A 13,260-nucleotide genomic window follows, 5' to 3' on the forward strand; every position below is an offset into this window, starting at 1 on the left:
AATGATGAGGATATCATTCAAAAAGAAATTATGAACACCAACAAGATCCGAAAACTGCAATATCTGGGCCACATCATGAGAAACGACTCCAGGTACTCCTTACTCCAGACAATCCAGGGAAAAATCGATGGAAGAAGAGGTCCAGGAAGGAGAAGAATATCTTGGCTGCATAACCTCAGGAAGTGGACCGGAAAAACATCAACCGAACTCTTCCGCATTGCCGTAAACAAGGTTAGGCTCGCCATGCTGATTGCCAACATCCGTAACGGATAGGAACCACAAGAAGAAGAAGACTTGTTGTCCAGTCCAGAAAATTGAGTTGTACACCAATTAAAGTCTTGAAAATATACTATTGGACTCTCTTTAGTCCTAGTAAGGGCTGTTCTAGCATTAAAAGTCAACTTTTATACTATTTTTAGTAGTAAAAAATGAGTTTCATGCACAATACAATCTTTGTCTTGATTTCCGGACTTTTTTTAGTTCTTGAATGCCAGTTTGAGACACTCAACCAGGATGACAGTCTGAGAAAGTGAATCATAAGACCAATCCTAGTAGTAAAAAAGTTTTTAGACTATTCAGTACAAATTTGGACTTTCACAAGTCTTGGATGTTCAGTTTTAAACTATAAAACGATTTTTTAAATTGAAATTTGGAGGACTGTAAAAATGACATAATGCAAGTCAACTTATTTTTTGATTAGCTATCAACTGGTGAATTATTGACACTTAAAACTGGACCACCCTGTATAGACATTATTGTTATGTTAATTAAGTGTGTTGACCAGAATTTATTTATTTTTTCTCTCGCATGTACCATGGGCAGAAAGGCCACGCGGCCGATAGCCCTTTTTATTGTACCTCGGTACTGTGAAATAAGGCGAGAAATGTTTTCTTCAAAATGAAACAACTATTCACTAATCCCCACTTAAATCTCCAACTCAGACTGAGAATGATTAGATGCTACGTAATCCCAGTGCTTCTGTATGGACTGGAATCATGGACAATCAACAAAATCGCAATGAGCAAGCTCCAGTCTTTTGAAATGTGGATCTTCCGGCGGGTACTAAGAATATCATGGACAAAAAAGATTACCAATGAGGAAGTTCTACGCAGAGTAAAAAGAGAAAGAGAACTGGCGAACGTGATTAAAGCCAGAAAATTAGAATATCTCGGTCATATTATGCGTGGAGATACGGTATACTACGACTGATAATGGAGGGAAAGATCGCAGGAAAGAGATCGATAGGCAGAAGACGTATGTCCTGGCTAAGAAACCTCAGAGAATGGTTTGGATGCACATCCCTCCAACTCTTCAGAGCCGCGGCATCCAAAGTAAAAATAGCTGTAATGATAGCCAACCTCCATAAAGAGATGGCATGTTTTTGAGTGAGAAGGAAAAGACTGACATCTTAAGTATGGTGAGATATGGCGACCGTAAGAGAACGCAGCAGGAAGTATGTGATTTGTTTAATCATAACTCAATCTTGTGTAAGCAAATTGGTGAATAAAAAAAAAAAAAAATCGTATATCGTTGAATTGGCCTTTATGAGTACTCTTAAAATCTGAAGTAATATACAGTGTGTTAGGTTTGAATTAAGAAAGTTGGTATACTTTGTGACTGACCCTGTATACTTGCGAACCTCATTTCACCCTCACGTCATGCGCTGTTATTTACTATAACAAGACGCAAAATTTTGAGAAAAATAAAATCAGCAGTTTTCGAGATATTTGCAATATTCCAGACTTTTTAGACACCCTGTATATATATATAAGGAAGACACTTACCTTAAAGCCAGACTGTTAATGTTACCGGCAGCATAGACTGCTGAATCGCGAATGTCGTTACCCTCGCACCTCAAGTGGGGTACGACCAGTTTGTAGAGAGCCGTAGGCGAAATGTTGGCTGATAATTTGGAGTCACTCTTTTCCTGACTCAAACTGTCAGGTGAAGAACTGCAAGACATTTATTTTTAACACTTTCAGTCCAGTTTCGGACCTTATTAAGTCCACTCATCACAGAGATTGCTAACCTTAAACTCAGATCTGGACTGGCACACCTGACTACAGGATTTGAAATGAGCGGCACCACTTTAAAAGCAAAAGTAATGTAGTTCTTCCACAGATGCATGTAGGCGTCTCTCTCTGTCGGTGGTTTTTTTACGGTGGTGGCGCTACGCAACAAAGACGCGCGATTGTCACTCGGCGGTCTGGAAACTCTTCAATCTAGCAACTGAGTATTGTTAACCAAAATCCGAAACTCACGTGGGATCCACCACCGAATAGAGGGCGTTCAATCTAGTGAACACGATCGGCCACGAATGCATCGTCATCATCGGACAAAGACTTAGAATTTTGTCCTTTTCGAGAAAACCAAACAGGCACGAGCTCCACAAATCGACCACGTTGAAAGAGTACTGGTTCTTGTTCGTGCTTTCCTCCACCATGGTCCAGGCGGACGAATTGCGGTCCACGATCCTGATGAAGCGTTTCAGTGACCGTATGACTAAGGCGGAAGAAATAAGTGAACTTACCACTGAAAGTCTACATTAGTTACAGCTTGAATTGCGGCCTTTTCCGTTGGAGGTAGCAACGGTAAACAACGTTCTAGAACGCAAGCACAGTTCTGGTCCAAAACGTCGATGACTGATAGATTTTCCGAACAGGCTAAGAGTTTAAGGAGGCTCTTCACTTCTTTTAGTATCAACACTGACAGTCTCCTGGATGTTAAGCTGAATAAATCAAAGGTGAGGTTTATTTATAGTAATTTGATAAAGACTAAAAACGAACCGATAATTGCAAAGCATGACTAAAGCCAAAGCCTCCACTAAATGCAGAACAGAAGATAGAGGTTCAGATTTACCGGCAGAATCGGTTTTCTTCGTTAAATTCGGATCTGGGATAGTGGACTTCATTTCGCTGTAATCTTTTGCTGAAATGGAGTTCAACTGATAAACTAAACTGCCTTTTTTGCGACGATTTATTAAATGCACTGTATTCCCCCTATTTGCCTGCTGAGTTTAGTTAGTCAGTGGCAAAATCATGGAAACATAGAGAGAAAACAATTTACAATTACAAGTACAGGGTGCTGCATTTTCGATGGTTTTACGGGGTACAGAGAAAACGGTTATAGATAGAAAAAAAGTATCTATTATATCTATTTTTCGGAGCTGAGATGACTGGCGAAAAGTGGGCGGCGCAAATGTCTTTTGTTTCTAAGATACGGGGGGCTTTCGAATTTTGGTTATTTTGGAACCTCCTCTGTATTTCATTTGTTATTAAAGTTATCAAAAAAGGAAGAATGGTTCCCGGTAGAAGTTTTGACGTAGAATCCAATGACGTAATCAATTTTATTCTATTCCGTTTAGTTTCTGACATATGAGAGTAAGTTACATTTTTTTAAATGGAACATCCTATCTATTTTTACGTCATTTAACTCTGTTGATTTTTACCTTTTCAACGGTGTATTACAACATATAAGTTAAGTAGAGGTTAATCCTGTCATTTTAAAAAAAGACCTTTGCTAAGCTAAAAAAAGGCCAATATCTAAAATACCAAACAAAATCGGAAATCATATAAACTAACACATCAGAAAATTAAATATTTTTAATAAATCTTATTAAAAAATCTAAGTTACAAACAGTTCTACCGTCACTTTAATAAGAAAAGTGGCCATTTCTATTTTCTATTATTTTTAAGGTGGAAGTTGAAAAAACTGTTTATAAACGACATGGTTTACGGGGTGCAGAGAAAACGGTAATAGATAGAAAAAAAGTAGCATACGTGTTCTGATCTCTTTTTCTGAGCTGAGATGACTGGCGAAGAGTGGGCTGCGCAAACTTCTTTTGTTTCAAAGATACGGGGGGTTTTTGAAAATTGGTCATTTTGGAACCTCCTCTGTATTTCATTTGCTATTAAAGTTATCAAAAAAGGAAAAACGGTTTCCGGTAGAAGTTTTGACGTAGAATCCAATGGCGTAGTCAGTTTTTTTCTATTACGTTTAGTTTTTGACATATGACACTAAGTTATATTTTTTTAAATGGAACACCCTATATATTTTAAGTTCATTTAATTCTGTTGATTTTTCCTTTTTCAACGGTGTATTAAAACATATAAGTTTGTAAATGTTAATCTTGGTAATTAGAAAAAAAGCGTTCCCTTAACAAAAAAAGTGCTAAATAATATGTATAAAAATACCCACAGTCGAAACAAAATTTGGATATGTTCATATAAACATGTTACCTATCGTTTATAAACAGTTTTTTCAACTTCCACCTTAAAAATAGTAGAAAATAGAAATGGCCACTTTTCTTATTAAAGTGACGGTAGAACTGTTTGTAACTTAGATTTTTAATAAGACTTATTAAAAACATTTAATTTCCTGATGTGTTAGTTTATATGATTTCCGATTTTGTTTGGTATTTTAGATATTGGCCTTTTTTAATCTTAGCAAAGGTCTTTTTTTTGAATAACAAGATTAACCTCTACAAACTTATATGTTGTAATACACCGTTAAAAAGGTAAAAATCAACAGAATTAAATGACGTAAAAAAATATAGGATGTTCCATTTAAAAAGATGTAACTTACTGTCATATGTCAGAAACTAAACGGAATAGAAAAAAACTGACTACGCCATTGCAGAAGAAGGGTGTAACTTGTACATTAATGGTTCCTTAATTAAATGTGTAACAGAAATTAAATATTTAGGAGTAGTCTTAGATCCACAGTTAAATTTTTCAAAACATATTGATTTTTTATCTAAAAAATTGGGCAAGAAAATTGGATTTTTTTACCGTGTCTCACAATACTTGTCAGTGTATGCAAAAAAGTTAGTGTATAATTCAATAATTTTTCCACATTTTAATTACTGTTTTTCGCTGCTGATTTCTTCTACCCAAGATAACATCAATAGGTTACAAATTTTACAAAATAAGGCTATGCGTATTGTTCTAGGTTGTAATAGGTACACCTCTACTTATGACATGTTACAGACATTAAAATGGTTGAATATTAGACAACTAATTGCTAAAGCAAATATTGTTACTATTTATAAGATAGAGCATAACTACTATCCTGGCTATTTAAGTGATTTTCTGGTACGTAGATGTAGCTCTGTACCATATAACATCCGATCGGGCTGTGATTTCAATATCTCTTTTGTTAAAAGTACTTTGCTACAGAAATCATTGTTATATGATGGATTGCGCCTATATAACTCTCTTCCTGATAAACTTAGAGAAATTAACAACTTAGGATTGTTCCAGAAGAGCATAAAACGCTTTTTGTTTGATGAACAGTTTTAGTATCATAACTTTGGTGTTTGATTGTTTGTATAGATGTTAAGTAGTAAGTAACTTCATGTTTCAATGTTTATAAATGTTTTGTATCTACTAGCAAGAAATGCTAAATAAAGTACTACTTTATTGGATTCTACATGAAAACTTCTACCGGGAACCGTTCTTCCTTTTTTGATAACTTTAAGAGCAACTGAAATACTCAAAAGGTTCAAAAATTACCAATTTTTGAAAACCCCCCGTATCTTTGAAATAAAAGAAGTGCCGCCCACTTTTCGCCAGTCATCTCAGCTCAGAAAAAGAGATCAGAACACGTATGCTACTTTTTTTCTATCTATTACCGTTTTCTCTGTACCCCGTAAAACCATCGAAAATGCAGCACCCTGTACAATGCATTTTTGTAGCATGGTAAATAAAAAACTTACCAATTCTTAATGTACCACTATTGATAGGAATATTCATCAAGGAAGACTTCCAAGCACACAATAACGTCAAAATCATCTTCAAACCGTCTTCCATCAGCTCAGGAAATGTGTCCAGTACATCTTTAGCCACAAACTGCGTCAAACCCCATAAAACGTCCTGACGCCATTCGGGAAAATCAACCACTAAGCTTTGTAGACTGCAATAAGACAGTCCACGTAGTTCCTCGTCCATGTGGACGGTCAAACGACTTAACAAGTCCACCAGCTCGCCACTAGTCATTCCATCTGGAATTAATCTCGGTACAGCCGCCACGCAAGTTCTGAATAACTCAATTCTTGGTTTCCGCTCGCCTGTGATCATTTCGTCGGGTTCCTTGTTCACATTCTGAGTATTGGTCATCATCAACGGTCTGCCGTATTGGGTGTCCAACGCCCTGAGAATGTCCACGAATACACGACGCACGTGCGGAAAGTACGCGTTCATTCCTATACTTTTGGCAGTGTCCTCGGTCAGCATTTTGTTTAAAAAAGTTTTACGCACCCGCAAAGTGTTGCCACTAGGTAGGACACCCACAGAACGAGGCATTGGAGGGTCGCCTTCTTTCTGCTGGAGACTGTCAGCCACCACCAGGAACGCCCTAAGTCCTATGCTCATCCTCTCGGGAGTTAAAATCACCTTGATCGGACGTCCCACCGACAACAAATCGAATACAATCTCCCTCATGGCAAAATCTAAACGTTCTTGCGCGATAAATTGAATGATTTTCACGAAAATGTTGAGGGGAGTGTCTCGAGGCACTACACCTTTAGAACCTTTAGGAAAAAGGGAGTTTACAATGCTCTGCAGACGTGACTGAGTTGCGGAGTTGCTTTCGCACTTTATGCGAATCATATAAACCCACAGGAGCCGATAGAGCGATTCTAATGCGACGCGGCACATTTTTGGGTCTCGATTCTTCAGGTTGTTGAGGCACATCGCTAGGAAACAGTGCCAGTATTGGAGGAAAAACGATTTCTGACTGACGCACAATAAACAAGTCACTAGAGGAAACAGTGCCAGACGATGTTTAGCTTTGGTGCTGGCGTCCACTGTTTGAGAGTACAACATTTCGACGAAGTTCTTCAAGCAGGGTACGTTTACTTCGTTTTTTACCGCCTGAAAATTCCAAGACGTTTTAAAAGCCATTCAGAGCTAAAATGTGCTGATTGTCAGTCAGTAAAACTTGCATTTTCATTAAATATAAGTGGATTTACGTCGTGCAACTTTGATACAATCAACGACGTCTGATATTTTGGTTAGTATTTTAATGATCAACAAAATTATTTAAAAAAGTCCTATTTGATAATGAAGTACCTAAAAAATGACAAAAATAAAGGTCATCTCAAAAATGATACCAGTTAGCGTCATTCCGACACCGGATTTGAGTTTCTTAGGTCCAAATTAGTCTATTTGAAAGAAATTTCATTAAGATACCACCAATATGCTGCTTTACAAGGTGTTTTATTCTAAACCTACCAAAAACAGTAAATTTAACACCATTTTGGTGCACTTTACCATAAAATCGCTAATAACTCCTTTATATTGAACATTCTGTAAAACCACACCATATGACAAAAAGAAGGTAATTAATAGGTCTATCACGTGACGTCGAGCAAACGCCGGTAAGTTTCCGCGTTTGACCGCTAGAGCGCGTCAAAGTTGGTTGTTTCATTTTGTACTTATTTGAACATATCGCATAAACCGTCCAGTTTACAAACTTGAAATTTTTACGATAAACGTATCTCGAATAGACGCAACTTTTATCATATATACATTTTTTTATAAAATGCACGGTTTGGCTGTAAAAAAATAAAAACTGATTTTTTTCAATTTTTTCTGGGGGTGCACCCTAGCGAATTTTTGAGGAAAAAATCGAAATTTTTAAATCAACTATGACCGGTCAAATACCTTTAGGTTGATGATCGAAAAGTGGCGTAAGGAGCCAAAGGGCGATTACGGCCGTTATAAGGGAGCCACGCCCTGAAAAGCACCAAATTTGACACCATTTTGGTGTACTTTACCATAAAATCGCTAATAACTCCTTTATTTGAAACATTCTGTAAAACCACACCATATGACAAAAAGAAGGTAGTTAATAGGTCTATCACGTGACGTCGAGCAAACGCGGGTAAGTTTCCCCGTTTGACCGCTAGAGCGCGTCAAATTTGGTTGTTTCATTTTGTACTTATTTGAACATATCGCAAAAACCGTCCAGTTTACAAATTTGAAATTTTTACCATAAACGTATCTCGAATAGACGCAACTTTTATAATATATACAATTTTTTTATAAAATGCACGGTTTGGCTGTAAAAAAATAAAAACTGATTTTTTCCAATTTTTTTCTGGGGGTACCCTAGCGAATTTTTGAGAAAAAAAAATCGAAATTTTTAAATCAACTATGACCGGTCAAATACCTTTAAGTTAATGATCGAAAAGTGGCGTAAGGAGCCAAATTGCGATTACGGCCGTTATAAGGGAACCACGCCCTGAAAAGCACCTATAAATGACAAAAATCAAGGTCATCTCAAAGATGTTACCAGTTAGCGTCATTCCGATACCGGATTTGAGTTTCTTAGGTCCAAATTAGTCCTATATAACAGAAATTTCATTAAGACAGTACCAATATGGTGTTTAAACCTACCAAAAACAGTAAATTTGACACCATTTTGGTGTACTTTACCATAAAATCGCTAATAACTCCTTTATTTGAAACATTCTGTAAAACCACACCATATGACAAAAGGAAGGTAATTAATAGGTCTATCACGTGACGTCGAGCAAACGCTGGTAAGTTTCCGCGTTTGACCGCTAGAGCGCGTCAAATTTGGTTGTTTCATTTTGTACTTATTTGAACATATCGCAGATACCGTCCAGTTTACAAACTTGAAATTTTTACGATAAACGTATCTCGAATAGACGCAACTTTTATCATATATACATTTTTTTTATAAAATGCACGGTTTGGCTGTAAAAAAATAAAAACTGATTTTTTCCAATTTTTTTCTAGGGGTACCCTAGCGAATTTTTGAGAAAAAAAATCGAAATTTTTAAATCAACTATGACCGGTCAAATAACTTTAGGTTAATGATCGAAAAGTGGCGTAAAGAGCCAAATTGCGATTACGGCCGTTATAAGGGAGCCACGCCCTGAAAAGCCCCAAATTTGACACCATTTTGGTGTACTTTACCATAAAATTGCTAACAACTCGTTTATTTGAAACATTCTGTAAAACCACACCATATGACAAAAAGAAGGTAGTTAATAGGTCTATCACGTGACGTCGAGCAAACGCCGGTAAGTTTCCGCGTTTGACCGCTAGAGCGCGTCAAAGTTGGTTGTTTCATTTTGTACTTGTTTGAACATATCGCAAAAACCGTCCAGTTTACAAACTTGAAATTTTTACCATAAACGTATCTCGAATAGACGCAACTTTTATAATATATACAATTTTTTTATAAAATGCACGGTTTGGCTGTAAAAAAATAAAAACTGATTTTTTTCAATTTTTTTCTGGGGGTACCCTAGCGAATTTTTGAGAAAAAAAATCGAAATTTTTAAATCAACTATGATTGGTCAAATAATTTTAGGTTAATGATCGAAAAGTGGCGTAAGGAGCCAAAGGGCGATTACGGCCGTTATAAGGGAGCCACGCCCTGAAAAGCCCCAAATTTGACACCATTTTGGTGTACTTTACCATAAAATCGCTAATAACTCCTTTATTTGAAACATTCTGTAAAACCACACCATATGACAAAAAGAAGGTAATTAATAGGTCTATCACGTGACGTCGAGCAAACGCCGGTAAGTTTCCGCGTTTGACCGCTAGAGCGCGTCAAAGTTGGTTGTTTCATTTTGTACTTGTTTGAACATATCGCAAAAACCGTCCAGTTTACAAACTTGAAATTTTTACCATAAACGTATCTCGAATAGACGCAACTTTTATAATATATACAATTTTTTTATAAAATGCACGGTTTGGCGGTAAAAAAATAAAAACTGATTTTTTCCAATTTTTTTCTAGGGGTACCCTAGCGAATTTTTGAGAAAAAAAATCGAAATTTTTAAATCAACTATGACCGGTCAAATAACTTTAGGTTAATGATCGAAAAGTGGCGTAAGGAGCCAAAGGGCGATTACGGCAGTTATAAGGGAGCCACGCCCTGAAAAGCACCTAAAAATGACAAAAATCAAGGTCTTCTGGAAAATGATACCAGTTAGCGTCATTTTGACACCGGATTTGAGTTTCTTAGGTCCAAATTAGTCCTATATAACAGAAATTTCATTAAGACAGTACCAATATGGTGTCTAAACCTACCAAAAACAGTAAATTTGACACCATTTTGGTGTACTTTACCATAAAATCGCTAATAACTCGTTTATTTGAAACATTCTGTAAAACCACAGCATATGACAAAAGGAAGATAATTAATAGGGCTATCACGTGACGTTGAGTGCAGCCCAAAAAATTGCCCCATTTGGCCGCTAGAGCGCGTCAAAGTTGGTCCTAATTATAGATACAATTTTCTTATAAAATGTACGGTTTGGTTGAAATTTTTTTTTTCCCCAGCAAATTAGTCAGTATTCTCTCATCGTTATTAAGTTTCCTGCACAAAATCAGTGGGTAGTAACGCCAATAGATTAAGTGTAAATTACAATCTTGGATATTTTTGTGTTTGCAAAAACAAATTTAAATAAAGCCACAGTGTCAAATAAACCAGCTACATTGACATAAAAAATGTGTTTTTTAAATCTAGATATTTCCAACAAAAGCTTAATGCAAATTATATTTAAATTCACATGATCAAAACATATTTTGAGTTATTTGAAGTAATTTCAAATGAAGGTCTTTGTTTCAAATTTTAATTCACCTACTTTTTTCATTTTATATTTTTTTGGTTGCAAGGTTTACTGGTACTTAGATTAATTAATATTACTAAGGTGTCTTGTGTAAATCAAATATCTCACAATGTAAACATAAATTTAATTTAAAGTAAAAAATTACTTTGCAGATTGAGGAGTTTAAAAAACTGGGAGCCACCGACCAGACTGCCATCATAGCAGCGCAGGTTTACTTGGAGCTTTGCGAAGGTTTGTTGTCATAAATTACGACCGATCGACAATGTAAACTTATGTATATGTTTCAGTAAAAAGATACTGGAACCCTAGTTACAAATTCAATCCGGCATTACAGAAAATCACTATCCAAGCTAAACGAAAACCTTCTGAACAGTTCAGCACTTTTCTTCCAATTCCTAGTTATGAAACTTTGAATTTCACTAAGCTACAGCAATTTCTAACTGTGTGCTCTGTTGGAAGGTGGTCTTGACACATTTTTGGTTATAAACACATTCACTTTTTTGTTTGTTCACGCAGATTCCACTTGCGTATTTTATAAAGTTTCTGACGGCCTCAAAGAACCCACTGACATTAGTCCAAAACATTTAAAAGTGAATAAACAAGAGAAGTTGGATGTCGATTTAAGGAAGCACAGGACGTTAATTGAACAGGCTGCATTATTGGGGATTCCTATTACGATTCCAAAAGAAAAGCCTGTTAGTGTGGTAGGTTCTTTAGGATCGAACGGTCACTAAAATGTTTAAAAAGGGTGTAAAAGGTAAGTTTATAAGTTTTAAATAGGGTTTAAAGGGAATTGTAATCCACTCTTTTACAGCTTTGTGCTTCTACGGATTTTACAGATCAATGACTCATTTTGTTATACGCAAATGACGGAAACAAATTGAGGAACGATTTGCTGGGGTAGTAATAGTAAAGTACAACTTTACTGCTCTTATACTGTAAACCAAACACTACAAAATACCAAATTGGAAGCGTACTATGGCAATATAAACTTGTCACACTGTACATTGTGTTGTCTTTTAATTGTGTAACTTTTTCCTAATTTAACCTACTTTGTATTTTTTACAGTTTCCTAGATCCCCATGCATTACATCCTTATCTTGGACAGCCTGTATATAGTTTTCTAGATACAATGCTTTATTATTAATAAAGTTAATCTCTTTTTTTCTCTTTTATGTTGAGTTTTTGCTGTTGATCAAGTTGTTTTTTTAATTAATGATATCCGTCACTAATCAATTTTTAGTAATCAATCAATAATTTGTATGGTACTTCACTCAAAACAAAGTCACTTACCGCAGCCACCGGTACCAAAATCTCCACAAACAATCCAGCCAAAGCGTGTTTAATGTCCTTGTCTTTTACTTCCAAAAAATACTGGGCGCACTCTTGCATAAACTGAAACGACGCCTCAAACTCCTCAATCGGAGCCATTTTAACTCTGAAAAATTTCATCCCCATCAGCAGACTGATGATGCTCTGAGTGGTGGCGGGGCTTGGTTCGCGCGATCTCAACTCCTTCAGTTCGGCCATAAAACGGGTGCGCACCGACATGAACCGGCTTTGTGCTAGCGCTCCTATTACTTCCGCATACAAATCGCATATCATGTGAATGTTGGCGCTGTTCGGGTTGTTCTGGATGCTAAACATCCCTATGATTCACTAACACCTCGACTATTCGTTGAAGAACTTACCCTTCCTGGTGCTTGAAATGTTTGAGCGCCAAATTCTCGATGTACTGCACTAGGTCCTCGTGGCCAGGATGGAATGATAGTTGTTTCAGTACTTCGATCAGCACCAAGCAGAAGATAAATTCCACCGCGAGATCGCGTTTTTCCTTCTGAATATCAGTTTCAGATCGTTCCGGTGTTTCCGTAGTGTTTCCGGCCACAATATTTATGATGCTTTTCTGTTTTATGTCGCTCTTTTTCTGTTCAGGATTGCCGATTTCCGACATTTGTCTTTCGTACCACGAGAACAACGCTCTGAGCAGCGATGGTAGACAGTGTTCAGCCACTGATCCGAAAGCGCTTAAGAGCTGATCGAATTGGGAATCTTCACCTCTATAAACCAATTTAAAAGCAGGGTTTGAAAATATCATGATATTTATATAAATATCATATCATATTTTGTTTTAACACAAATCCTTTTATAATAACATATATTATGCAACTCTGAAAACTATCTATTTCTCGACTGATTCATTGTCGAGAAAATGTACCTTTTCCGTGCATCTCAAATAGTAACAGCTTTACTAATTTCAGACAAATTAGAAAACCAAACTTTGTCATCGTTCAGTAAAGCTTACTTAATATTCTTGATACTAGATACTAAGACCATACAGAAAGAAATTAGAAAGAAAATACGACACGCCAAAGAAAAATGGTACGAAGGAAAATGCGTAGAAATAGAAGAACTCCAAGCAATACATGATGACTTCAATCTCCATAAAAATATTAAAGAACTAGCGGGCATCAAAAGAGCAAACAAAAGCAGTATTCTACTAGACAAAAACGGTAAGATAATTCCAGACACCAAAGGGAAACTAGAAAGATGGAAAGAATACATCGAAGAATTGTTTGAAGACGAGAGACAACAGGAAACAACAGATGGAGACACAGATAAGGAACAGGACCCAAATATAACAA

General features: G+C 36.4%; 1 protein-coding gene and 1 long non-coding RNA gene across 3 annotated transcripts in view; one reads left to right on the forward strand and one right to left on the reverse strand.

Moving 5' to 3' along the window:
* Window positions 1-13,260, reverse strand: part of fry (microtubule binding protein furry) — an 83,140-nt gene that overhangs the window by 66,211 nt on the left and 3,669 nt on the right. For both annotated transcript variants that reach the window (XM_081983475.1, XM_081983473.1), the window contains exons 4-11: window positions 12,307-12,675; window positions 11,909-12,254; window positions 5,717-6,872; window positions 2,787-2,928; window positions 2,531-2,728; window positions 2,262-2,474; window positions 2,030-2,206; window positions 1,785-1,952 (exon numbers count right to left, since the gene is read on the reverse strand). In XM_081983475.1, the coding sequence (XP_081839601.1) occupies window positions 1,785-1,952; window positions 2,030-2,206; window positions 2,262-2,474; window positions 2,531-2,728; window positions 2,787-2,928; window positions 5,717-6,872; window positions 11,909-12,254; window positions 12,307-12,675 (2,769 nt within the window). The remainder of the gene's footprint in view (window positions 1-1,784; window positions 1,953-2,029; window positions 2,207-2,261; window positions 2,475-2,530; window positions 2,729-2,786; window positions 2,929-5,716; window positions 6,873-11,908; window positions 12,255-12,306; window positions 12,676-13,260) is intronic.
* Window positions 10,621-11,588, forward strand: LOC145731625 (uncharacterized). The gene is made up of 4 exons (XR_014178833.1): window positions 10,621-10,846; window positions 10,903-11,074; window positions 11,132-11,372; window positions 11,430-11,588. It is a non-coding gene; the product is annotated as an uncharacterized LOC145731625 (long non-coding RNA).

The sequence above is a fragment of the Ips typographus genome, linkage group LG7 (assembly GCF_016097725.1).
Source record: "Ips typographus isolate SLU linkage group LG7, UJ_Ityp_2.0, whole genome shotgun sequence".
In the NCBI taxonomy this organism is placed as follows: Eukaryota; Metazoa; Arthropoda; class Insecta; order Coleoptera; family Curculionidae; genus Ips; species Ips typographus.